The following is a 26,826-nucleotide window of genomic DNA, read 5'->3' as shown; positions in this document are numbered from 1 at the left end:
ATTGTGATGAACCTGAACTGCAGTTTGATTCCAGTACCCAATTACAGCCGATGTAGACTACCCCCCACCTACCCTGGATGAGATAGAAACGAGACACCTTAAACAGAATAAGAGTCCAGGTGAAGATGGAATACAGGCTGAAATGATCCTGGTAGGAGGAAAGAAACTTGCAGAAAAAATACACCGGCTGATACAGGCAATATGGACCAAAGAAGAACTACCAGGAGAATGGAAAACAGCTCTGATTTGTCCAATACATAAGAAGGGCGACAAACTGAAATGTGACAACTATCGAGGAATCGTCCTGCTTAACGTCTGCCATAAGATCCTGTCCAATTGCCTCACACATAGAATTCAGCCAGTGGCAGAATCGGTGATTGGGGAGTACCAGGGAGGTTTCCAGCCAGGACGGTCAACAGTAGATCACATCTTCAGTCTCTGGCAGCTCACTGAGAAACTGGGTGAATATGGTAAAGATTTGCATATTTTATTCGTTGATTTTAAGAAGGCCTATGATTGCATACATCGCAAGAGCCTGCTCAACTGTTTAAGGGAGTTTGGCATAGCAGAGAAACTCATCAATCTGATAAAGATCTGTCTGAACAAAACACGTGCAACGGTGAAGATGGGAAATCGCGTAACTGAGGAGTTTGAAATTGTGACAGGACTCAGGCAAGGAGATGGATTGTCCCCTATCCTGTTCAACTTTGCCCTCGAGAAGATCGTACGCGAGACCTTCCAAGAGAACGAAGGGATTGACATTGAAGGAAAGAGACTGGCATACTTAGCCTATGCAGACGACATCTGTTTACTCTCTAGGTCGGAAGAGGAGTTGGAGCAAATGACCAAAGCACTAAAGGAGGCTGCCAGCAAATTTGGGCTAAACATAAACGAAGCCAAGACAGAGTACCTCGTTATGTCGCGTGGTCATTGTCAGACTGCCGATCATCTACAATCACTGCAGGTTGGGGAACATTCCTACAAGAGAGTGCAAGAATTCAAATACCTAGGGGCACTTTTCACTGAGAACTCGTCATGTGAAGCAGAGATCAATGCCAGAATACAAGCAGGAAACCGATCTTACCACAGCCTAGCACAACTGCTTTGGTCCAAATATCTCTCCAGATAGTTAAAGATTCGACTGTACAAAACCCTGATCCAGCCTGTTGTTCTATATGGCTGTGAGACATGGAGGATCTGGAAACAGGACTTCCATAAGCTCCATAAGAGGAAAGTGCTTCAGAAGATCTTCGGTCAGGTTCTGGATGCAGATACAGGGGAATGGAGGATCAGATACAACAAAGAGCTTGAGGAACTATACCAGCAGCCCAACATAGCAGGAGCTGCCAAAGCCAAACGAATGCAGTGCGCCGGCCATGTGGCCCGGATGGAGGATCACAGATGGCCTCGGAAGCTCCTGGATTTCACACCTACAGGAAAGAGACCGCCAGGGAGACCCAAGAAGTGTTGGAGGGATGGACTCCCTGAAGATTTAAACCAAGTGTCAATAGATGTGAACGGATGGTGGATAGCAGCAATGGACAGAATACAGTGGAGGAGGAAACTCGTAGATGCAAGCGGTCCACTGGGCCTGATCATGTAGTAGTAGTAGTAGTAGTAGTAGTAGTATAGAAGTGTCAGGAAGTCCATCCTGAAAGTACTTACATGGAGTGTAGCCATGTATGGAAGTGAAACATAGACGATAATAGTTTACACAAGAAGAGAATAGATGCTTTTGAAATTTGGTGCTACAGAAGAATGCTGAAGATTAGATGCGTAATCACATAACTAATGAGGTGGTACTGAATAGAATTGGGAAGAAGAGGAATTTGTGGCACAACTTGACTAGCAGAAGGGATCGTTTGGTTGGACACATTCTGAGGCATCAAGGGATCACCAATTTAGTACTGGACGAAAGCGCAGAGGGAAAAAGTCATAGAGGGACACCAAGAGATGAACACACTAAGCAGATTCAGAGGGATGTAGGTTGCCGTAGGTACTCAGAGATGAAGACGCTTGCACAGGATAGAGTAGCACGGAGAGCTGGATCAAACCAGTCTCTGGACAACAACAACAATAACAACAACAAAACGTGAACAAATGCTAGCAAAGTGATAGCATCCAAGGAGTCCCAATCAACAACTGTAGCTAGATATAGAGCACCACAGCACTCTACCTGTAAGACCAACAGAATGTACACTGTTGCTCTTTATCTCTCTCTTTCTGTGGTGTGAACAATACTGTGGTGGCACAACTGATAAGATTTAAGTTGCTCTTGTTAGGTAACATACTCATCATTGCCGTCATCATGATCATGACCATGATCATCGTCATCATCATCATAATTAGCAACAACATAATTAGAACAGTCACACATTATGGTTGCTATTATGTAGAGAAAAATGCAGATAATTAAAAATTACTTTTAGATAATTAAAAAATATCACTTAGAAATAAAAAACACGGATACAGCCACTTATGATATGAAAATATAAGCAATTTTGTGTGATGAAACAGTGTGCAAAAGGTAGAGAACTAGACTTACAGAAGAAAAAAAAAAAAAGATTAATTGTACAGTTTTACAAAATAGTGTACTAGATAGCAGAGACATTTTTATAAGCAAATTACAATTACTGCTGCTTCATTGCATAACTTTGTGTGTGTGTGTGTGTGTGTGTGTGTGTGTGTGTGTGTGTGTGTGTGTGTGTGTAAAAAAATCCAGACAGTCAACAATGATAATGCATTTAACATTATGTAGTAAATGCTATTCATATAAAAACTGTGCCTGTATACAACTACAAAAATGCAAAATAACCAATCTCACCAGAGTTGCATCAACAGATGCATTAGTGTTTTTTGTTTTCGTTGCCATGTAGAACAATGACTGTGCCAAAACTGTAGAGAAGTTAGCTATAAATGATGCAAGTGAATCCTCAGGTGGAACAGAGCCATTGTAATATGTGTAGTTGAGTGTCGATGCGTCATCAAATATACTGTTATAGTACCTGGAAACAGAAGATGTAATGATAATTGTAAAACCTAATCTCCAGATCACAGAAATCAGCATTTAAATTTTTTCAGTATACACCAAACAATATATAGTTTAATAACACTAACAGTCAAAAGCTACTGAAGAGTACTGGGTGGGGAACAAACAGTGGACACTGTGAGAGTAATCCCGCCATACAGCTGAGCCACTGAGTGTTTGAAAGGCATACAATGGAGAACGAAATCATAATTAGTCTTCCAGATTATGTAAAAAAAAAAACACATTTCACTTCTACAGCTACTCACCCCCAAGTTTGTAGCAAGGGAAGCAATGACGAGATGGACTCAACTCATTAGGGAAAGCTGGAAAGCTGCTTACATGTTGGAACTTCACAAACTTAGAGAAACGTTACCAATTAATATGGTTGACAGTGAATGTGCAACTGACATCTTAAGAGGAGTTTTCAGACAAAAATTCGAAAATTTTCACATTTTACAAAACATGCCCTAGTATATTATGTACTCTTTCCTGCAGAAAATTGTGCATAAATTATCTGTGAGTGACGTTTAGAAGTATTTCATTTTTAATTTTGAAGTCTTACATGCGTATCTGCAAGATCACCAGATTTCGGATGTGCATCTGTTTATATGTGAATATCTCGGAACCCACATTTTATAGTAGGCTGCGATTTAAATCTCTGACAGAAAACACATGGCACTCAATGTTAGTCACACTGTATTTTGTAGCTGCTTGGCATTTGTTTGTTTGTTTTGAGTGAAACAGTGGCTTTCGGTGTAATCTGGTGCAGTTTGACGTAATATAAACATGCCTAGAAGTGCTAGCCTAGTTCAAGAGTTGCAACCCACAAGCAGCATAAAATCAAATAACCTTGATGTGCCACCGGAGAACAAGGGAGATGTGACCTCACCCAATGCAAGTAAAGCTAAATTACATAAAAAATTCGAGGAACTAGGATTACTGCAGGATAATTTAGAAAATAGTACTTCTGGTGTGGGATATGCTTTGTGTGATGTGAACATTTTAATTCAGGTGTTGTGTGATACATTGTGCAGTAATATTTGTGTCAGAAAAGTAATTATTGAAGAAGATTTTTCTGCAAGAATAGGACTCACTACGACAATAGTAATTATTTGCACTGGCTGTGACAGCAAAAAGTCATTTGTAATGTCGAATGAATGCAAGAATAATCTTTTTGAGGTAAATTTAAGACTTTTCTATGCCATGAGAGCTATCAAAAAAGGTCTTAGCGCAGCTCAGTGTTTCTGTTCGGTTATGAATCTACCATCACCACCTACAAAAATTCAGAGGTACACTGAAGTTATAGGAGACGCTGTTGACTCTGTTGCTTCCCTGTCAATGAAGGCTGCAACAAATGAAGCTGTTGAAGTGAATGAAGGCAACATTGATATACCAGTTGCGTTTGATGGGACATGGCAAAAGTGGGGTAACATGTTGAACTACTCAGTTGTCACAATCACAAGTGTAGACACAGGCAAAGTAATTGATTTTGAGGCACTTAAAAAACACTGCCACAGCTCCTGTGACAAAAATGGAAAAAATGAACATTAAAACTGCCAGAAAAATTATGAAGGAACTAGTGGAGGAACGGAAGCTGATGCCGTAATGAAAATGTTTAGGAGATCACTGCAGGAAAGGGGTGTACGATACACCCAGTTCCTTGGGGATGGAGATTCTAAGGCAATAAGGGTGTTGTTGAAGCAAATCCATATAAAAATATTGTCATAAATAAATCGTAATGTGCTGTGCATGTGCAAAAGAGAGTGAGCACACGTCTCAGAAAATTAAAACAATCTTTTCGCACCACCACACTGTCTGTTGGCAAGCCACGTAGAGGTTGTCTGACTAATAAAACAATAAATCAGCTCCAGAAGTATTATGGAATGGCCATCAGGAATAATGGAAATGATTTAGAAAGTATGAGAAAAGCAATCTGGGCCACACACTTCCACAAACTTTCAACTGACAGAAAACCGACATGTGCACTCTGACCACCTGGACCTGAATTGTGGTGTAAATTCTGGAAGGCCGAAGTACAAGAGTGTCTTTTGAACACATGAACTCTATTCCTGAAGCTGTCATGGAAGCAATAAAACCAATTTATAGGGACCTAGCTCACCCAGACCACCTCCGAAAGTGTTTACATGGGCGAACACAGAATCCTAATGAATCATTCAATAACATTATCTGGACATGAGTGCCTAAAAATGTTTTTGTAGGGCTCAATACACTAAAATGGTGAGTTAGTGATGCTGTATTAACATTTAATGATGGAAATATGGGAAGAATAAGAGTTCTACAACATCGTAACATCATTCCAGGCTAGCATACTGTAAAGGGCTTGAAGTTATTGGAGAAGATGAGACTCGCCAAGACACATTGTACAGCTCAGTTCACCGCCAAAGAAGCAAGATCAATCAGAAGAAAGAAGCTTTTGGAGAAGGAAGCTGGCAAAGACTGTGATGCTGACTATGCTGGTGGGTGTTTTGGAGACTTAATTTATAATTACAAGTCAATTTTTATCATTTTATACTTTAAATGAGATTTTCTCAAAATGACATTTTTTATGCTTAATGTTCCTTTATATCAAAACCTACTTGTGATAGCTATATGAAACTTTGGCACCTATTTCATTACAATATATTGTACCTACTGAAGCACAACCATAGAAATAACTTGAATAGAAGGCCATCTAGGGCATTATGTGTACAATTATTTCTGATAAAAAATAGCATAATTGAAAATACATATATATCTCTCCTTCTTTTGTACCTCATCTGTTAATTCTGGTTTAGTAGACATAAATAACATGGATAAGTCAGCTGTAAAAATTCACAGTCTTATCTTCATTGGTTCCAGAGATAAAGGTACATGAAGTATACTAATTTAACATTGCCCATATAGGCCCTGCAAACTCCCCTTAACAACATGAGGCTGGCAGCTTTATAGCTTCATGTTCAAATTTTTCCACTGACAACCAAACCTCCCGATGTGCAACACTCAGATCTGTACCAAACATTGATTGTTGAAACAGTATCAACCAAACTCCAATTTAGTTTGTACTATGTGCTGTCATCCGAGCATAACTGTGATTAATATGTATAGCTTCCATGGGGAAGTTGGTAGAGCATTAGATTGTCGTACCAAGGGTCCTGGGTTCATATCCCAATGATGACATTATTTTTACTGTATTATGCATGAAAGTGTTATATGGGACTAATCATACTTCCACATCCACGATGCAATTGTTTCTTTACTTCACTGTTCTGATTGTTTATGTTTATTCTGGAAACTACAAATGAACTAGCTGCTTCATCACGAGTGGTGTCTGTTCTGTTGCACATATCCAACAGAACACCACACCCACCCAAATCTAAGCCGCACCTGAGAAATGAGACTCGAAATCAAGGAAAAAAAATTTTCCCGAATCTAAGCCGCACCTGAAATTGGAGACTTGAAATTCCAAGGGAGAGAAGAGTTTTAGGCCGCAGATCCAAATCGAAACAAAGTTTGTCCACTCTAATATGAGACACAATTTAGGTCGAATGAATGACTATACAGCTACAGTAGTTTGGTTCAAGAGTTAAGCTTAGCAGTTAAGCTTTACCATGTAGCCATTGCTATGCGTTAGGTGCTCTGTCTGTATTTATACGGGTACCATTCCTTTTTCACGTGATTCGTCTGGTTTGAATTGATTGCTTATTTTTTTTTTGATCTGGTAAGTGCCGTTCTCTTTGTTATAGATGTTTACGTCACTCTAAGCTGAAAATGGATTACTGTACTGTGTCATGCATTGTTTGTCGCATTCTGATAGTGAGTGTTTATGAATTAAAAAAAAGGAGGAATCGTCTCATTAGCGAAACAATGGCAAGAGACTGCTTGCCATTTGCTGTTACTTACACTACTGCTTTCTTTGATAATGATCAACAAGAACCAAATAATAGACTGCGTATGATAGAAGATGTTCTGAACGAGAGTTCAGAGAAAATTTTTCTCCAGTTGAAAATCTTTGCAGACTCCTCTGTAATACATTACATTCTGCACAGAAATTAGTCATCTTAGATTTAAAAATCTTGTCAATTGCCGTGCTTCATTTCTGACTGTATCACTATTAGGCATAAGACCAATACAAATATAAACATGACATATGTATATTATTCCGCGTTTGCTGTTGTCTCACTCTAGTTTTGTAGTTTATTAGGCAGACAGGATTTAAATGAGGTAGCAGCAAACACGAAAGAATACATGGCAAAATGTTTATATTCGTACGGTATTATTCTTATAGTGAAAAGAATACTGCATGCGATTCACAATTCATAAAAGTTCTTATTAGCAGCGATCTCTTGTCACAGGTAGGAAAAAATTCAGAATGTAGAGTTGGCCATATTGACAAACATCCCAAACAATCTTGCCAGTCGGATTTTCGTAGTACGTTGAAATGCTGCTACATTCGAAGATGAACAATACGGAATTTGTATCTACTTTGTTGGATAATGTATGAAAATGCAGCGGTCAAAACTCGGGGTGGTGAAAAAAAGCTCGTCTTCCACGCTACATAATTCGACGGCAGAAGTTAGTTGTGGCGGCACCTACCAACATTTTTCAGAACTTCCGCTTACTTTGCACTAGATTCTAAGCCGCAGGCGGGTTTTTGGATTACAAAAACCGGAAAAAAAGTGCGGCTTGGATTCAAGTAAATACGGTACACCTTTTCTGTGTTCTGTCATTCTGGTGTCACTTTTAATTACCATTTATGCATGTTTTACTGGATGCCGGCACACAGCACAAACTAAATCAGTGTTTTAGCTGATAATCTACATACAACGTTTGGCAATGATCTGAGTGTCTGACAAGGCTGCCGTGCCGAACAGATATATTGTATGGAAGTAGAATTGGCTGGCCTTATTGGCCTACTTTTCAGGGCAACCTACATGTCAGAGGCGCATAATAGTTTGCAATCCACTGCCATGTTGGCTGCCTTGCACAACAGGCATCTTGGAGTATTGTTGGCCTGCTTCATTGAGCTGCTTGCATGAAACCTACACATCACGGACAAAAAATAGTTTCCAAGCCTCTGAAGTGTGTTCCCTTTGCTTCTGCCATTATCAGTTATTTTGTTGCAGAAATAGCAAAACTTGTCCACCACTTTAATTGTCTAATTTACTATTCCTACCGTATTTACTCGAATCTAAGCCGCACTTTTTTTCCCGTTTTTGTAATCCAAAAACCCGCCTGCGGCTTAGAATTGAGTGCAAAGTAAGCGGAAGTTCTGAAAAATGTTGGTAGGTGCCCCCACAACTAACTTCTGCCGTCGAATTATGTAGCGTGGAAGACGAGCTTTTTTTCACCGCCCCCAGCTTTGACCGCTGCATTTTCACACATTACCAACGAAGTAGATACAAATTCCATATTGTTCATCTTCGAAAGTAGCAGCATTTCAACGTACTATGAAAATCCGACTGGCACGATTGTTTGGGATGTTTGTCAATATGGCTAACTCTACGTTCTGAATTTTTTCCTACCTGTGACAAGAGCTCGTTGCTAATAAGTACTTTTATGAATTGTGAATCGCATGCAGTATTCTTTTCACCATAAGAATAATACCGTACGAATATAAACATTTTGTCACGTATTCTTTCGTGTTTGCTGCTGCCTCATTCAAATCCTGTCTGCCTAATAAACTACAAAACTAGAGTGAGACAACAGCAAACGCGGAATAATATACATATATCTTGTTTATATTCGTATTGCTCTTATGCCTAATAGTGATACAGTCAGAAATGAAGTACGGCAATTGACAAGATTTTTAAATCTAAGATGACTAATTTCTGTGCAGAATGTAATGTATTACAGAGGCGTCTGCAAAGATTTTCAACCGGAGAAAAATTTTCGCTGAACTCTCGTTCAGAACATCTTCTATCATACGCAGTCTATTATTTGGTTCTTGTTGATCATTATCAAAGAAAGCAGCAGTGTAAGTAACAGCAAATGGCAAGCAGTCTCTTGCCATTGTTTCGCTAATGAGACGATTCCTCTTTTTTTTTTTTTTTTTTTTTTTTATTTATTGTAAGCGGCGGTAGCGCGCACAAAAGCAAGCCATGCCGCGAGCGGCGACAATTCATAAACACTCACTATCAGAATGCGACAAACAATGCGTGACACAGTACAGTAACGCGTTTTCAGCTTAGAGTGACGTAAACATCTATAACAAAGAGAATGGCACTTACCAGATCAAAGAAAAATAAGCAATCAATTCAAACCAGATGAATCACGTGAAAAAGGAATGGTACCTGTATAAATACAGACGGAGCACCTAACGCATAGCAATGGCTACACGGTAAAGCTTAACTGCTAAGCTTAAGACTCGAACCAAACTACTGTAGCTGTATAGTCATTCATTCGACCTAAATTGTGTCTCATATTAGAGTGGACAAACTTTGTTTCGATTTGGATCTGCGGCCTAAAACTCTTATCTCCCTTGGAATTTCGAGTCTCAAATTTCAGGTGCGGCTTAGATTCGGGAAAATTTTTTCCTTGATTTCGAGTCTCATTTTTCAGGTGCGGCTTAGATTTGAGTGTGGCTTAGATTCGAGTAAATACGGTAATCCCACAGCATAAGCTATCTTAATCTGACTACATTTGATTATCATTGTTTTACTTTGGTGTGTGTCTGACCTCCTTTCAAGTTGCTATCTATTAATTTTTTTACCATCTCTATCCAAATCGGAATGTCAATGACACTGAATTTCAGTCCAAATCTTTTCTCTGATATCTTTGTTTTCCTGTCTCACATAGTGAAATGCTTTCTCAATGTGTAGATTGAATAATGTGATTGATAGGCTACAACCCTTTCACATTCCTTTTCAATTACTACCTTCCAATCACATCCTGCAGCTCTCAGTACAGCTTCTGTGCAAGTTGTGGATAAGGTACTGCTCCCTGTGTTTTACCCCTAACTACTTCACAGCTTCAGTGAATGTTGTCAAACATTATTTTCTAAATCTGCAAATTGTATAAATGAAAGCTTGCCTTTTTAAAATTATTTTCTAAGATCAGCTGTGGAGTCAATATTTCTGCATGTGTTACTACATTTCTCCAGAACAAAACTTAATCCTCCCTAGGTTTCCTTCTGCTAATTTTCGTTAATCTGTTGCAACCATGACTTACTTATCTTAACGTTCAGTAATACCCACATATGCCAGTACATGACATCTTTGATATTGCAATTTTTACGTTCTTCTTGAATCCCAATGGTATTTCACCTGATCAATATATCTTGCTTAAAAGATGCAACAATTTTTTCACGGGTGGCTCTCACAAGGACATTCATAATTCTTGAGTAATATCACCTACACCAGGTAGAATACACTAAGACTCTTGTGCATCACACACAATGGGACAGCAAAGATAAGATTAGATTAATTACAAATGTCACAAAGACATTTGAGCAGTCCTTTCATCCAGCAATTCATGAACAAGAAGAAACACTAATATAAGGTACAATGGGAAGTACCATCTGGCATGCACTTCACAGAGTATGGATGTAGATGTCAATCTAGAACATATAAAATGCCACACATGAAAGAGGCAAACAGCAGATCTAATAAATGAGAGTAACAAAAAGAGGAAAATGGCAAATGAGAAATGTAAAGCTACAGACTAACTATGGTAAATATTGATGCCACGTATACTAAAACTCGAAATCTTTGGAGAAAAAAGGCACAACTGTATGAACATCAAGACCTCAGATAGCCTACACAAAAAATGAAATGCTGAAAACTGTAAGGAACATGTAGGAGACTGCATACAGGAAATAAACCTAAAGACAATATTCAGAAAGTGAAGAGAGAGAAGGAGGAGGTGCAGTGGGAAATATGATACAGCGTGAAGATTACAGAATGATGTAACTCCAAACAACACATGGAGTGTAGGACATTCCCTCAGAATTACTGATGTCTTTGGATGACAAAGTGTTCCATCTAGTACACAGGATGTAAGAAATGAACGAAATATCAGAATTCAACATGAACATATTAATCACGGTATTAAAGAACGCAGATGCTGACGGTGTCTAAAGCCATTTGTGTAATAAGTCATGGTTGTGAAATACTAACACAAATTATTTACAGGAAGGAAATGAGGACAAGTTTTGAAAAAAGGGATTAAAGCTCAAAGAAATAATAGAAACTATAAGGTTCGTGATGCTATCAGACACAGTAAATGACTTGGAAGATCAGCTGCACTGAAAGGATACTGTCTTCAAAAGAGATAATAAAGTGAACATCAATGAAATTAAAACAAGAGTAATGGAATACCAGCATAACATTTACGGACATCAAACAAATGACTGGAGTGGGAAAAATGCAAGCTTGTGAATAGAATTTGTAAAATGGCAGAAATTACAAATATTTTGGAAAGAATATAATTATTGACTTTATGAAGAAAGCAAGGGCAGGATAGATGTGAAACTGCCACACAGACAGTCTAGCACCACACGTACAAAAAAATGCTCAAAACAGAACATTATCGATAAAGGAAAGGGAGAAAAGAGAAACAATTTCAGTACTGCAGCTAAAACCAGAGGACAAATTTATGAAAAAGGACACACACATTGCACAGGTATATTTAAAGAAGCCATTTTATAATGTGAAAGGTAATAAAAATGTTACACAAAGCAGACAGGCTTAATTAGCACTGACAGCCTGGTATGACAGACTAAAATTGGAAAAGGCTTAAAGCCAAGTTGGTTACTATTACCAATGAAATTTCATTTCTATACTGAACAGGCAATGAAGGAATTAAAATACCAAGGGTGCAGCCCCATAGCAGACACTGTAGACTGAAGTCCACATGAAGGCACAGCTGTATGGCAAGGTCAGAAAGTACATACATACCTGCATCTACATACATACTCAACAAGCCACTGTACAGTGTATGGTGGAGTGTATCACGTATCACTACTAATCATTTCCTTTCCTACTTCACTTGTAAATGGAGTGAAGGAAAAATGGTTGTCAATATGCCTCCATAAAAGCCCAAATTTCTCTTATCTTGTTTTGTGGTTCTTACGTGAAACATACGTTGAGGCAACAAATAAGTCTGCGGTCAGCTGCAAATGACTAGTCACTAAATTTTCTCAATAGTGCGCACAGTGGCACATAGCAAGAATGTCCCATTATCCCCTGGTACACTTGCACCATAATAGTCCTCTCCTGTAGGCTGCAGATAAGGGAAAGACAAAAGAAATGATATTCACCATTTATACATTTATACCTCACTCAACTAGCTCTTCACTAAGGCTGTTCCTCCAGTGGAGATTATACCCAATAAACAAAAGACAGTTACATAATTTAAGCAGTGTTTCTTGCACACACAAGTGCAGAGATGCCCACTATGCAAGACGTTTTAGCTATGCAACATGAAGCCTACATATATTTACGATAGGATTGAAGCCAACTTAAGGTTTTACTTAACACTAGCTGTAACCAGTGGTTGCACTTGCATATCTGTAGTTTTGTTATGATGAGTGATGGTGAGACAGTAAGCTACAGTTGTTGTTGTTGTTGTTGTTGTTGTTGTGGTCTTCTGTCAAGACTGGCTTGATGCAGCTCTCCATGCTACTCTATCCTATGTAAGCCTCTTCATCCTTCTGAATGCGCTTACCGTATTTCTTCTCTTGGTCCCCCTCTACAATTTTTTCCTACCACACTTCTCTCCAACACTAAAATTGGTGATCCCTTGATGTCTCAGAACATGTCGTATCAACCAGTCTGTTCTTCTAGTCATGTTGTGCCACAATTTTTTTTCTCTCCAATTCTATTTAGCCATCTAATCTTCAGCATTCTTCTGTAGCAGCACATTTCAGAAGCTTCTATTCTCTTCTCATCTAAACCATGTATCGTCCACATTTCACTTCTATATGTGGCTACATTCTATCTAAATACTTTCAGAAAAGACTTCTTAATTCTCACCAAATCTGTATTCAATGTTCACAAATTTCTTTTCTTTTTTCAGAAATGCTTTTCTTGCCATTGCCAGTCTACATTTTATATCCTCTCTACTTAAGCTATCATCAATTATTTTGCTGCCCAAATAACAAAATTTATCTATTATTTTAAATGTCTCATTTCTTATTTTAATTCCCTCGGCATCACCTGATTTAATTCCACTACATTCCATTATGCTTGTTTTCTTTTTGTTGATGTTCATCTGATATTCTCCTTTCAAGACACTGTCCACTCCAGTCCACTGTTCTGTCAAGTCCTTTGCAGCCTCTGACAGAACTACAATGTCATCGGCAAACCTCAAAGATTTTATTCCTTCTCCATTCTACTCCAAATATTTCTTTTGTTTCCTTTACCGCTTGCTCAATATATAGAGTGAATAATGTTGGAAACAGGCTACATGCTTGTTCATTCCCTTCTCAACCACTGCTCCCTGTTCACGCCCCCCAACTCTTAACTGCTCTCTGGCTTCTGTACAAGTGGTAAATAGCCTTTTGCTCCATGTATTTTACCCCTGCTACATTCAGAATTTCAAAGAGAGTATCCCAATCAACACTGTCAAAAGCTTTCTTTAAGTTGACAAATGCTACATACACAGGTGTGCTATTAATTAATCTACCTTCTAAGATAAGGCATACGGTTAGTACTGCCTCACATATTCCTACATTTCTCCGGAATCCAAACTGATCTTCCTCGAGTTTGGCTTCTACCTGTTTTCTCCATTTATCTGTGAAGTATCAGTGTTAGTATTTTGCTACCATAAAGTTATTAAACTGATAGTTCAGTAATATTCACACCTGTCAGCATCTCCTTTCTTTGGAATTGGAATTGTTAAATTCTTCTTCAGGTCTGAGGGTACTTCACCTGTCTCATACATCTTGCCCACTAGATGGAAGAGTTTTATCATGGCTGGCTCTTACAAGGCTATCAGTAGTTCTAACAGAATGTCATCTACTCGTGGGGGCCTTGTTTCAACTTAGGTCTTTCAGTGCTCTGTCAAATTCCTCTCACAGTATCATACCTTTCATCTCACTCATCTTCACCTACATCCTCTTCCATTGCTATAATATTGCCCTCAGGTACATTTCTCCTGTCTACACCTCTATATGCTCCATCTCTATATGCTCCACCTTTCTGCTTTCCCTTATTGCTTCGGGCTGGTTTTCCATCTGAGTTCTTGATATTCATACAAGTGGTTCTCTTTTCTCCAAAGGTCTCTCTAATTTTTCTGTAGGTGGCATCTACTGTTCCCCTAGTTATATATGCTTCTAAATCCTTACATTTGTTCTCTAGCCATTCCTGCTTCACCAATATGCACTTCCTGTCAATCTCAGTTTTTGGGCGTCTGTATTCCCTTCCACTGCTTCATTTACTGCATTTTTGTATTTCCTCATTTCATCAATTAAATTCAATATCTTATGTGTTACCCAAGGATTTCTGCTAGCCCTTACTGTTTTACCTACTTGATTGCTGCCACCACTATTTCATCTCTCAAAGCTACCCATCCATCTTCTACTGTATTTCTTTCCCATATTCTAGTCAATCATTGCTTAATGCCCCCTCTGAACTTCTCAAAAAACTCAGTTTCTTTCAGTTGGATGAGAAATTCTGCCTTATGCAAGACACCTTCGGAGTTTTGTTTTTATCTAGACATGTTTCAGCACTTTTTGTGCATCTTCAGTGGGTTACTTTATTTTCTTTCTTACATGAAGCTATTAATTGTTTATGTTGGTAGCTGTGAATCTGCTACACAATTTACAACTTGTCTTGGCTTTAATGTTGTTGTGTTTGTCTCCTTTGGTGTGGCAACATGCCGATTTCTACCATTTTTGTCATTTTGCAGGCATTCTCTGTGATTTTTGAACTTGCACAGTGTTTTCGCAATCATCAGTAATGGAAAGTAAATAAACTAACCCACTGAAGGCAGCACATGAAGTGCTGAAGCATGTCTGGGTAAAACAAAACTACAAAGTTGTCTTGCATATGGCAGAAGTCCTCATCCAATTTTCTTAGCAAACATGGAAATAATAAGAATTGCTACACCATAAGATGATTATCTGTTTTTTTCAATCTATTCAGGTCCCATCCCCTTAAGTTCCTACCTTTCTGCAGTTTTAATCTACAGTTCATATCCAATAAATTGTGGTCAGAGTCCACATTGGCCCCTGGAAATGCCTTACAATTTAAAACCTGGTTCCGAAATCTCTGTCTTACATTGCATAATCAATCTGAAATCTCCTGGAGTCTGCAGGTCCCTTCCATGTACACAAACTTGTTTCATGATTCTTAAACCAAATGTGAGCTATGATTAAATTATGCTCTGTGCAAAATTCTATCAGGCAGTTTCCTCTTTCATTTCTTTCTCCTAGTCCATATTCAGCTATAGTTTTTCCTCTTCTTCCTACTATTCACTTTCAGTCCCAGATGACTAAAATTTTTGTCTCCCTTAGCTATTTGAATAATTTCTTTTATCTCATCACAGATTTCTTCAATCTCTTCATCATCTGCAGAGCTATTTGTCATATAAACTTGTACTACTGTGATGGGTGATGGCTTTGTCTCTCTCAGGCTATAATAACGTGTTCGCTATGCTGTTAATAGTAGCTGACCCACATTCCTATTTTCTTATTCATTATTATAGCTACTCCTGCATTACAACTAGTCAATTTTGTATTTATAACCCCGTATTCAAGTGAGAAGAAGATCTGTTCCTCCTGCCACCGAACTTCCCTAAATCCGAACAAACCCAACTTCAACCTACCCATTTCCCTTTTTAAATTTTCCAACTTACCTGTATGATTAAGGGATCCAACATTCCATGCTCCAATTGGTAAAATGCCAGTTTTATTTCTCCTGATGACATCCTCCTTAGTAGTCACCACCCAGAGATCCCAATGGGATACTATTTCACCTCCAGAATATGTTACCCAAGAGGATACCATCATCATTTAACCACACAGTAAAGCTGCATGTCCTTGGGAAAAATTATGGCTGTTCACAGTACCAGCACAGCAAGGTTGTTTTGGTTGATGTTATAAGGCCAGATTAGTCAATCATACAGACTGTTGCCCCTGCAGCTACTGAAAAGGCACCTCTTCAAGAACAACACATTTGCCTGGTCTCTCAACAGATACCCCTTCATTGTGGTTGCACCCGAAACGTCAGTGGCCCCCACACGTCTGCATGTTCGTGTCAGCACAGCTTGTGATGTGTGCCTCCCTCACCCCCCGTCACCCCCATCCCCACCCCTCCTAAGCTGAAGCTTTTCCAAAGAGTAAATAGCTTTTCCTAAGAGTAATTAGCATTTCCAAAGAGTAATTAGCATTTCCAAAGAGTAATTAGCATTTCCAAAGAGTAATTAGCATTTCCAAAGAGTAATTAGCATTTCCAAAGAGTAATTAGCATTTCCAAAGAGTAATTAGCATTTCCAAAGAGTAATTAGCATTTCCAAAGAGTAAATAATTTTCCCTAATTCACGTAATATTCTTTGAATCAATAATTATTTGTACGACACACTTTCTAAAGCACCCTATGTTTTTCCTCAGGATTCAAACTATCTCTATACCAAACTTCACTGAAACGGGTTCAGCAGGTCAGTCACTGAAACATGACAGACAGAATTACTTTTGCATTTAATCATCAGTATGGATAAAACTTTCAATTACAATTTTTTTTCTTTCTGTGATCTGCTTTTGATGAAATAAAGCCTATATGGTGCTCCAAGCTATGCTGAAGTTACCTGTGAAAACCCTATGAAAATTTGTTCATTAGTTCTGGAGAAGCACCTTCAAGCAGACGGACAGACAGACACAACAGACTTACTTGTAGACTAATGATTAGTATAGGTTTGCCCTTATATAATATCAAGTAAGGTGAGGTTCGGGGAAAGACAGGGTCAGGGTCAGGGTCAGGGTCAGGGTCAGGGTCAGGGTCAGGGTCAGGGTCAGGGTCAGGGTCAGGGTCAGGGTCAGGGTCAGCTTGGGCTCCTTACTAGTTTCCTCGTACAGTCTTTGATATAGGTGTCATCTGTCCACAGATCACTAACCACTTTGTCACAATGGATCAGTGTGGTGAGATCTGAGGGCTTCAAACTCTTTCTTTTATCAAACTTTTTAGCACCTGTTTCAGTTTCAATGGTAATAGTGCTGGTTTCATTATTAGGGACACAGTGTTCTTTTGTTCACAGGCTGTCTGAAATAATGAACTTGTGATCTGTGGTGTATGTTTACCTGCAATATCTGTTGTTGATATTGAGGGATTACTGATTCAACAGTGCATCCACCATTATGTGAGCTCTTTCAGGTACACGTATTCAGTTGCCACAAAGTCTGCACACAGGACTCATTTTCTGAAACACAGAACTGGCCACTGACCCAAATGATGAGACAAATGTACGCTGTTTCTGAGGTACATATGACTGCTTGTGTGAGAATATAACACTTGTCTCATAACCTTGGTCTCCTGGATTTTATTTTCCTCTAGTAAAAGTTGCAAAGCCTCGACTCCAAACTCTGTGTTTGCCTGAAAATGATGGTGCTGTGCACGTGGTCCTGTCTCCACATACTGGTTGGCTGCAGCGCAGCATATCGAGAAAATGTTACATTTTCCTACAGGAGGTAATATTGGTCAAAACTAGAAGACAAGTTCCGATAATGATACATCCGGAAACCAGTATCTGCTGAGATATGGACCAATCTGTCTTCTCCATCTCATCTGCCTATTGGCAGATTGCTACTCATCATAAGAGGTCATGTTGAGTTGCTGATAGACCATTATAAATAAGATTTGGCCAAAGCTGTCTTGATAAAACAAAAGTGCACACTCATTCGCACAAGCAAGCACACCTCACACACATATCTCCAACCGCTCTGCCCAAAATGTGAATGTTATACAATGGCATATGGCGGAGAACTGACAGTCAGTACGAACATGGCTGCCTGCTTGGTCTCCCCATCTATGCTCTCTTTGTTACTCGTTCAGTTGCCCATTTTTATTTTAGGTCTCCAATGTTGTTAAGTAACAAACCATCACGATACAGTCCAGTGGGTATAACTAAGAACAGTTTGGTGTTCTATTACTATTAAGAGTTCAATATGCAATCTGGCAATAAAAAAATATTCATCTTGATGAGAAGTGACTGTTTGCACCAAAAGTGTCCCATCCTTCAACCACTTCAAAGTTTTTAGATTTCCAACAATACACTGCAGGGCCTTATACAGTCTCAAATTATTTCTTTAATCTTGATAAGTATGAAGGCATCTTCAAGTTATGGCTGACTAAATTGCTGTTATTATTTGACAGTCTATTTTGAATTGAAACTTCCTGTGGGCTGTCCGTACTGTTTGGAGTTATAACAGTTTCTGAAGAGAGAAGTATTTTATTCCCATGAGTAGGTAGGGAAAAAAGTTGACTGACATGAGTAAACCAAAAAGAGCTCAAGTATGGCAGGTGGCCCAGATATCACTCGTTAACTACTGTTCAATATCAACAGCTGTTCACTCTGTTAGTACAGAGCACATCTTGAGGTTGAGGTGTCCAAAGGAAACTTTATAGAGGTTGAGTATTGAACCAAGATCTCCATTTCCTTTGACACGGAAAGTTTCACCATCACGTCAAACTTGACTAGAGGCAGGACTTACGTATTTCCTCAATGTGCTTTCCATTGAGTATGGTCCATATTTATAAGTAGTTGAATTGCAAGAAGAGGTATTTTGGAGAAAAAAAGAAAAATTACACAATAACTTACCTATTCGTAAAGCCAGCTTCGTGATCAGCAATAACCACACCAGGTAGTTTGTTATCGTGCACAAGAAACGTCTGTAGAGAAGCAGGTGGCAGTGTGTCTGTAGTTGACTTAGTAAATGTAATTCCATAGTTGTGTCCAAATTCCGTCATGTTGCCCATGAAGTCCATCACCTGGATTAAATATTTTTGTTACTTTTAAATATCCATGGGTATACAACTGCAATTAACACATTGAACATTGAAAGCTGGCAAAAGAAACATCATCACACTTATCCAGCCAAAATGCTCACTTGATGGTTATTATCGTTTTTACATTTCAGCTGTGTGGTCACTAACAACATTGTGAATATCAAGTTTTAAGAAAAATTTACCTTATGATAGAATTTACATTCACACAGGAAAAGCTTTCAGGAAAATTGTGTATGATATATTTTTTATTCCAGCGACTCTCCACAATTCCTGCTCCTTTACCACCCATCAACCAGCTCATCATTGTTAATGGCATTTCCCTCCACATAACAACCCCAATGCCCATGGCCTGTCAATAATGAACACTACATTTCCCAATGTCGAATGACTCCAAACCTACAGCCTCCTCCTGGATCACCATGACCAACTATTTCCTCACCCACAATTACTTCTCCTTTTTATCAATATTATGAAAAGGAAAGTCGCTACTCACCATATAGTGGAGACACTGAGTCACAGACAGGCTCAACAAAAAGACACTCACAATGTAAGCTTTTGGCCAACAAGGCCTTTGTCGAAAATAGACGACTTGTGTGTGGAGTGTGTCTGTCGTCTATTTTCGACAAAGGCCTTGTTGGCCAAAAGCTTATATAGTGACAGTCTTTCTGTTGTGCCTATCAGCAACTCAGCATCTCTGCTATACGGTGAGTAGCAACTTTTCTTTTCACAAAATTGTTACATTCTCCTTTTTATCACCTATAAACAAATCTGTGTACAGCAACTGGCACACATATGGCACCATCCTATGTCAACTGATTCATGGTCCATCTAGAAGAATCCTCCCTAACTAAGCAGAATCCCCTGAAATACCTGGTACAGATTCGCTGATAACATCTTCATGATCTGGGCCGAGGGTGAGGATGTCCCACCCACATTCCTCCATAATCTCAACACTTTCTCCCCCATTTGCTTCACCTGGGCCTCTTCGAACAAACAAACTACCAGGATAGCTACAGCACTCTCTCTGTCCGCATTATCAAACCTACCAACTGCCAACAATACATCCACTTCAACAGCTGCCACCCATTCCCCTTCCGTAATCCCATGGGCATCTCATCTGTAGTGACAAGCAGTTCATCTCCAAATATGCCAAAGATATTACCGAGGTCTTCACAGACTAAAATTACCCTCCCAACCTCATCCAGAAATAGATCTCCCGTGCTTTGTCTCCTGAGTCACCTACCATCTCCCACAGCCCCATGTCCAGCCATAAAGAAGCACTCCTCCTATGACTCATTACCAATGAGGACTGGAACAACTTAATACATTCTCTTCCAAGGTTCTGATCACCTCTCATCATGTTTCACAGTCATGTTCCATCACTCTCTGAACTAAAACAATATTCTAGCCCATCCCTACTCCATCCTTACTCCCAATCACTTGCCTCGTGGCTCATTTCCCTGCAACACTTCTAGATTCAAGACCCGTCACACACATCCTCCCACTACCACCTACCCTAGTCCAGTCACAGACATCTCCTACCCCATCAAAGGCTAGTTAGTTGTCATGACAATGTAGAAAGTGGCACAGTGGTTGCAGCTTAGTTGTCAGTTCACCACCTGTGAAAGCCGTCATGTGATTTACCAACTAAGCTGCCATCACAATGGCACCTTCTATGTGGGCATGACAAATACACTTCATTCATTATAAGACTAAACCGGATGTAAACAAACACAAATGTGATGATTGGTCAGCAGCCATGGCACATGTACACTGGTGCTGTTACACACTTGGAAGTGGGTCCTATTTATGCATCAGATGTGTTGTTACTATGCTACAATAAATGAAACTTTAAGATATTCTAATGTGTTAACAGCCAGCAACATTTTTCTTAATTATACTGCAGCAATGTAGATTATACTTCTAAAATTGTGTACAGTCACCTTATCTGTACTTTTGTGCAGTGGCTGTCATGCTGTTAATATGTAGGGTGAAAACAATTGATGCTGCTTGCTGCACTGTAATGAAACACACACCAGGATCATCATTAAAAAGTGGTGAGAAACAGATTATTCTCAACATTTTGAACAAATTTACAAAATAAAAATCAGTTTTGAAGTTTTCGAGTATGTTATTTATGACATTTTTGGCATTTTTGAAAACTTTACGTGTAGCTGAACTTATAGAAGATCACAATGATAATCAGGGATAGCCCCTGGGTCACTGGTTCATATCTCAATTTGGTTTTCCTTTTTTCATTCAATTTGGAATACCCACATCTTTTAAATATAAACTTCTTCAAATATATGCTACTTAACACGTACCTAATCTTCTTCCTTTTTTCCAAAATTGACTCTATTCTTGTTTCTAATTACATACTGAATGCAAAATTAGAGTTTCCATTGCAAATATAAATTCTTGATTATCTGAGATTGTTTAAATTAAGAACACATGACATATTAAATATTTAGAACAAAAATGAAAAATCAGATACTTTTTATTTAGACTATATCCACTGTTTTGTAACAGACATGGTGTCACACGAGTCAGAAACATAGGAAACAATAATTTTCATGGCATTGAGCACACCGTACAAAAGCCGCATTTTTACAATAGCCACCGAACCACTGCTATATGAAACCAACAGAACTGATTCGGAGCCAAGTTAAGCTGTCCAGCGTAGTGGAACTAATGCACGAAGCTTTGTTACATGTGACTGCCAAATGCTGACAGGATACAGAACAGCACATCATAAAAGAAGAGGATAAAATGTGGTGTACACTGTTGATTGACTCACTATCAACATGGCATATGGCAGTTCCAGTACGGAGACATATTTCTCAGATTTTGATATGGAAGTAACTCAGAATTACCAGGTGACAAGACTATAATTAATACACTCAGTATCCTCAATGTTTAACTATATGATGTAATCCTGCAGTACACTTAAGAGTCACACATGCTTGCACTGAAAAATTATGCTTGTTTAAGTCAGGAGTTTTCATTACTCTTGTTTTTAATTACAATGCAATGTTAGCTAACAAGGAGAGAGCGTTACGTTTTACATCTGGCCCCCTAAGAAGTGTGCAGTATTGCTGGAAATTTTCTGAATATTATTTCAGTCTCTTTACAAATTAAATGAAATTTAAGGTATACTATTTCTCTGCATGTCTCTTTTTACATCTTAACTGTGACTGCTCACATCACTGCATGTTAGATGGACAACCTGGCTGGCCTTGCTGTTCTGGTTAAATACACCAGTAAAGCTCAGTCAATGTGTGCGTAACATACAGCATAAAAGGTATCCCTGTTATCGTATTCGACTGTACCCGAGACAGCAAGGCTTCCACGCCATGTGAAACAAAATTCAATGAGATTCCAGCAAACATGGAAGAAGACAGTACAATATTTACATCAGGTTTATTCTTACAATGAACACAGTATAACAAGCTATCTCTTCCATTAATCCCCACTGTCAAACTGTCACCAAGAGACAGCAGGACCACCCGGTTGCTCAACATGCCAACCAACGTGATATGTTTCACTTTGATAGCTGCTCCACAGCCTGCACTATCAGGATTCTTCCTACCACATCAGCTTCTCTGAACTGTGCAAGTGGCAACTCTCCCAACAACATATCCTTTGTTTCTCTAACCTGCTTGTTTTCAACCTCTGCTAGTCCCTGTCCTTCGCCTACCTATCTCCTTAAATGCTCTCACTCCAGCACTATGCTCATCTTCTATCTGCCTGCCAACACCACTACTACTCTTTTCCCCTTCTCTACTTCTCTCATGATGCACCTCCCTTTCCCTCCTCCTCCTGCCCCCCCACCCCTTCCCACAGTTTACCTGAAATCCCACTTGCTGTAATCATTTAATCAGTCACAATTTAACATTTGAGGCACTGTTACCGTATTTACTCGAATCTAAGCCGCACTTTTTTTCCAGTTTTTGTAATCCAAAAAACCGCCTGCAACTTAGAATCGAGTGCAAAGCAAGCGGAAGTTCTGAAAAATGTTGGTGGGTGCCGCCACAACTAACTTCTGCCGTCGAATATATGTAGTGCTACATAGGCATGCTTTGTAGGCACAAAGATAAATACTGGCACCAAAACCGCTGCACCATAAAAAAAAAAGAAGAAGAAGAAGAAAGAAGGTGGAGGATGAGCTTTTTTCTCCACCCCGAGTTTCAACCACTGCATTTTCGTACATTATCCAACAAAGTAAATACAAATTCCGTATTGTTCATCTTCGAATGTAGCAGCAGCATTTCAATGTACTACGAAAATACGACTGGCAAGACTGTTTGGGATGTTTGTCAATATGGCCAACTCTACATTCTGGATTTTTTTCCTACCTGTGAGAAGAGATGGTTACTAATAGGAACTTTTATGAATTGTGAATCACATGCAGTATTCTCTTCACCATAAGAATAATATGAATATAAACATTTTACCATGTATTGTTTCGTGTTTGCTGCTATCTCATTTAAATCCTGTCTGCCTAATAATCTACGAAACTAGAGTGAGACAACAGCAAATGCGTAAGAATATACATATCATGCCATCTTTATATTCGTATTATTCTTATACCTAATAGTGATACAGTCAGAAATGAAGCATGGCAATTGACTACATTTTTAAATCTAAGATGACTAATTTCTGTGCAGAATGTAACGTACTAAAGAGGCGCCTGCAAAGATTTTCAAACGGAGAAAAATTTTCGCTAAACTGTCATTCAGAACATCTATCATACGCAGTCTATTATTTGGTTCTTGTTAATCATTAGCAAAGAAAGCAGCAGTGTAAGTAACAACAAATACCAGTCTCTTGCCATTGTTTCGGTAATGAGACGATTCCTCTTTTTATTTTTTATTTTTTTTTTTAATTATAAGCGACGGTAGCGCACACAAAAGGAAGCCATGCCGCGAGCGGCGACAGGCCGTAAACACGCACTATCAGAATGCAACAAACAATGCATGACACAGTACAGTAATGCATTTTCAGCTTAGAGTGACGTAAACGCCTATAACAAAGAAAACGGCGCTTATCAGATCAAAGAAAAATAAGCAATCAATTCAAACCAGACAAAGCACGTGAAAAAGGAATCGTACCCGTATAAATAAGGACGGAGCGCCTGACGCATAGCAATGGCTACCAGGCAAAGCGTAACTGCTAAGCTTACGACTCGAACCAAACTACTGTAGCTGTATCGTCATTCAATTGATCTAAATTGTGTCTCATATTACAATGGACCAACTTCGTTTCGATTTGGAGATGTGGCCTAAAACTTTTGTCTCCCCTTGAATTTCGAGTCTCAAATTTCAGGTGCGGCTTAGATTCGGGTAAATTTTTTTTCCTCGACTTTCGAGTCTCATTTTTCAGGTGCGGCTTAGATTTGAGTGCGGCTTAGATTCGAGTAAATACGGTAATATATCTGCACTTAGTAATTTCACGACTAGGACAAAGCTAAGACTAAAACTATAACCTCGAAAGACTGACCAATCACTTTGTTAACAAGTTAAAATCTTTTGTAGGATAATTTGAAAACTAGGTCAGACATTCCTCAAAATCTTCAAACTTGCAACACATTCATGACTTCATCAGCTAACAGAGAGCAAATCAACTGGCTGCTGTCATCTTGTCATGAGGGGAGGCACATTCTGTTAAAATGTGATGTAGAGTGATCTGTGTATTATAAGCACTGCACAGTGCACCCTCCTGGGTACTATCACAGGAAAAGAAACTTATGAGTGGAAGCAGGTATCCCACTGTCAGGTGGTTGACTTTACCGACTACAGTTTGTTATCCTTCACTCCCAACCACTCCTCCTTCCATCACTGCATGGCTTTGTTCCCCAAAAGTGAGATCACTGCATGAAGGGAAAATTACCTTTTACGACTGTTGGTATCTAACAGGCACTCTCAGTTGCTGTGCCTGCCAATTCATTGCCCCAAATTCCCATATGTTTTGGCAACCTGCTGAGTATCACCTCCTACACTTGCTGTAGGTGAAAGAGGGTCCCCTTGGAGTACTGGAGAGATTGAACTGAACCAAGAATTTTTTTCACTTAACCAAGTCTCATAGGCTACACTGACCTTGAAATAATATATGTGTATATGCACTCATGGTCTAGGGGTAGCATCTTTGATTAGTAATCAAATCATCATCAGGTTTGAAACCTGCCACTGCTTAGATTTTGATTAATAATCAGCATTAGTGATCAAAGACTTTCGGCATAAGAAGTCACCCTCAGTCAGCCAATGGCCTTGTCAAACAGGGCGGAGGAGCAGACGGGGATTCAGGGCACTCTATTGTCCTTGGGGTGGGAAACTGCCCCTAAGGGCAGAACAACCAGCAATGGTCAAGGGCATGAGCATGCAGAAGGCAATGAAAACTGCTGCATTAAAGACACATAACATGTATCCACAGAACATGTGATCTGTAATTGAGGAATGTGTCATGATGATCTCTCCATTGGCAAAAGATTCCGGAATAGTCCCCCACTCAGATCTGCGGGAGGGGACTAACAAGGTAAAGGTGACCATGAGAGAAAGAACGAATAACCAACAAAAGGATAATGTTTTACGAGTTGGAGTGTGGAATGTCAGAAGTTTGAATGTGGTAGGGAAGCTAGAAAATTTGGAAAAGGGAAATGCAAAGGCTAAATCTAAATATAGTAGGGGTCAGTGAAGTTAACTGCAAAGAAGACACGGATTTATGGTCATATGAGTTAGGGTAATACCAACAGCAGCAGAAAATGGTATAACAGAAGTAGGATTAGTTATTAATATGAAGGTAGGGCAGAGAGTGTGTTACAGTGAACAGTGCAGTGATAAGGTTGCTCTTATCAGAATTGACAGCAAACCAACACCAATAATGGTAGTTCAGGTATACAGGCCTATGTCACTAACTGAAAATGAAGAGGCAGAGAAAGTATATGAGGATGTTGAAAGGGTAATAAAATATGTAAAGGGAGATGAAAATCTAATAGTCATGGGTGTTGACTGATTTGGTGGAAGAGACCAATAGTCATGGGGGGACTGGAATGAAGTTTTAGGGGGAGGAGTAGAAGGAAAGGTTGAAGGAGAATATGAGCCTTGAACACAGAATGAGAGAGGAGAATGACTAACTGAGTTCTGAAATAAATTTCAGCTAATAATAGTGAATACTTTGGCTCGAATCACAAGAGGCAATATACGGGAGATATGGGAAGATTTCAGTTAGATTACATCATGGTAAGGCAGAGATTCCAAAGTCAGATACTAGATTGTAAGGCATTTCCAGGAGCAGATATAGATTTGGATCACAATTTACTAGTGATGACAGGTAGGCTGAAGTTTAAGAGATTAGTCAGGAAGAATCAATATGCAAAGAAGTGGGGCATGGAAGTACTAAGGAATCATGAGTTATGCTAAGGCTATAGATACAGCAATGAGGGATAGGTCAGTAAGCAGTACAATTGAAGAGAAATGGAGATCTCTAAAAATGGCAATCTCAGAAGTTGGAAAGAAAAACATACACACAAAGGAGGTAATTGCGAAAAAACCATGGGTAATAGGAAAAATACTTCATTTGTCGATGAAAGAAGGAAGTACAAAAATGTTCAGGGAAATTCAGGAATACAGAAATACAAGTCACTCAGGAATGAAATAAACAGGAAGTGCAGGGAAGGTAAGGCAAAATGGCTGCATGAAAAATGTGGAGAAATTGAAAAAGAAATGATTGTCAGAAAGACACACACATCATACAGGAAAGTTAAAACAACCTACGGCAACACAAAAAGCAAGGTTGGTAACATTAAGAGTGCAACGGGAACTCCCTGTTAAATGCAGAGGAGAGAGCAGATAGGTGGATAGAGTA

General features: G+C 39.1%; 1 protein-coding gene across 3 annotated transcripts in view; it reads right to left on the bottom strand.

The window, feature by feature from the left end:
• LOC126418701 (nicastrin) overlaps positions 1–26,826 on the bottom strand; it is a 131,335-nt gene that overhangs the window by 34,385 nt on the left and 70,124 nt on the right. For all 3 annotated transcript variants that reach the window (XM_050085597.1, XM_050085599.1, XM_050085598.1), the window contains exons 7-8: positions 18,779–18,948; positions 2,825–3,005 (exon numbers count right to left, since the gene is read on the bottom strand). In XM_050085597.1, the coding sequence (XP_049941554.1) occupies positions 2,825–3,005; positions 18,779–18,948 (351 nt within the window). The remainder of the gene's footprint in view (positions 1–2,824; positions 3,006–18,778; positions 18,949–26,826) is intronic.

This window comes from Schistocerca serialis, chromosome 9 (genome assembly GCF_023864345.2).
Source record: "Schistocerca serialis cubense isolate TAMUIC-IGC-003099 chromosome 9, iqSchSeri2.2, whole genome shotgun sequence".
Classification (NCBI taxonomy): Eukaryota; Metazoa; Arthropoda; class Insecta; order Orthoptera; family Acrididae; genus Schistocerca; species Schistocerca serialis.
This window is presented reverse-complemented; position numbering and strand designations above follow the sequence as displayed.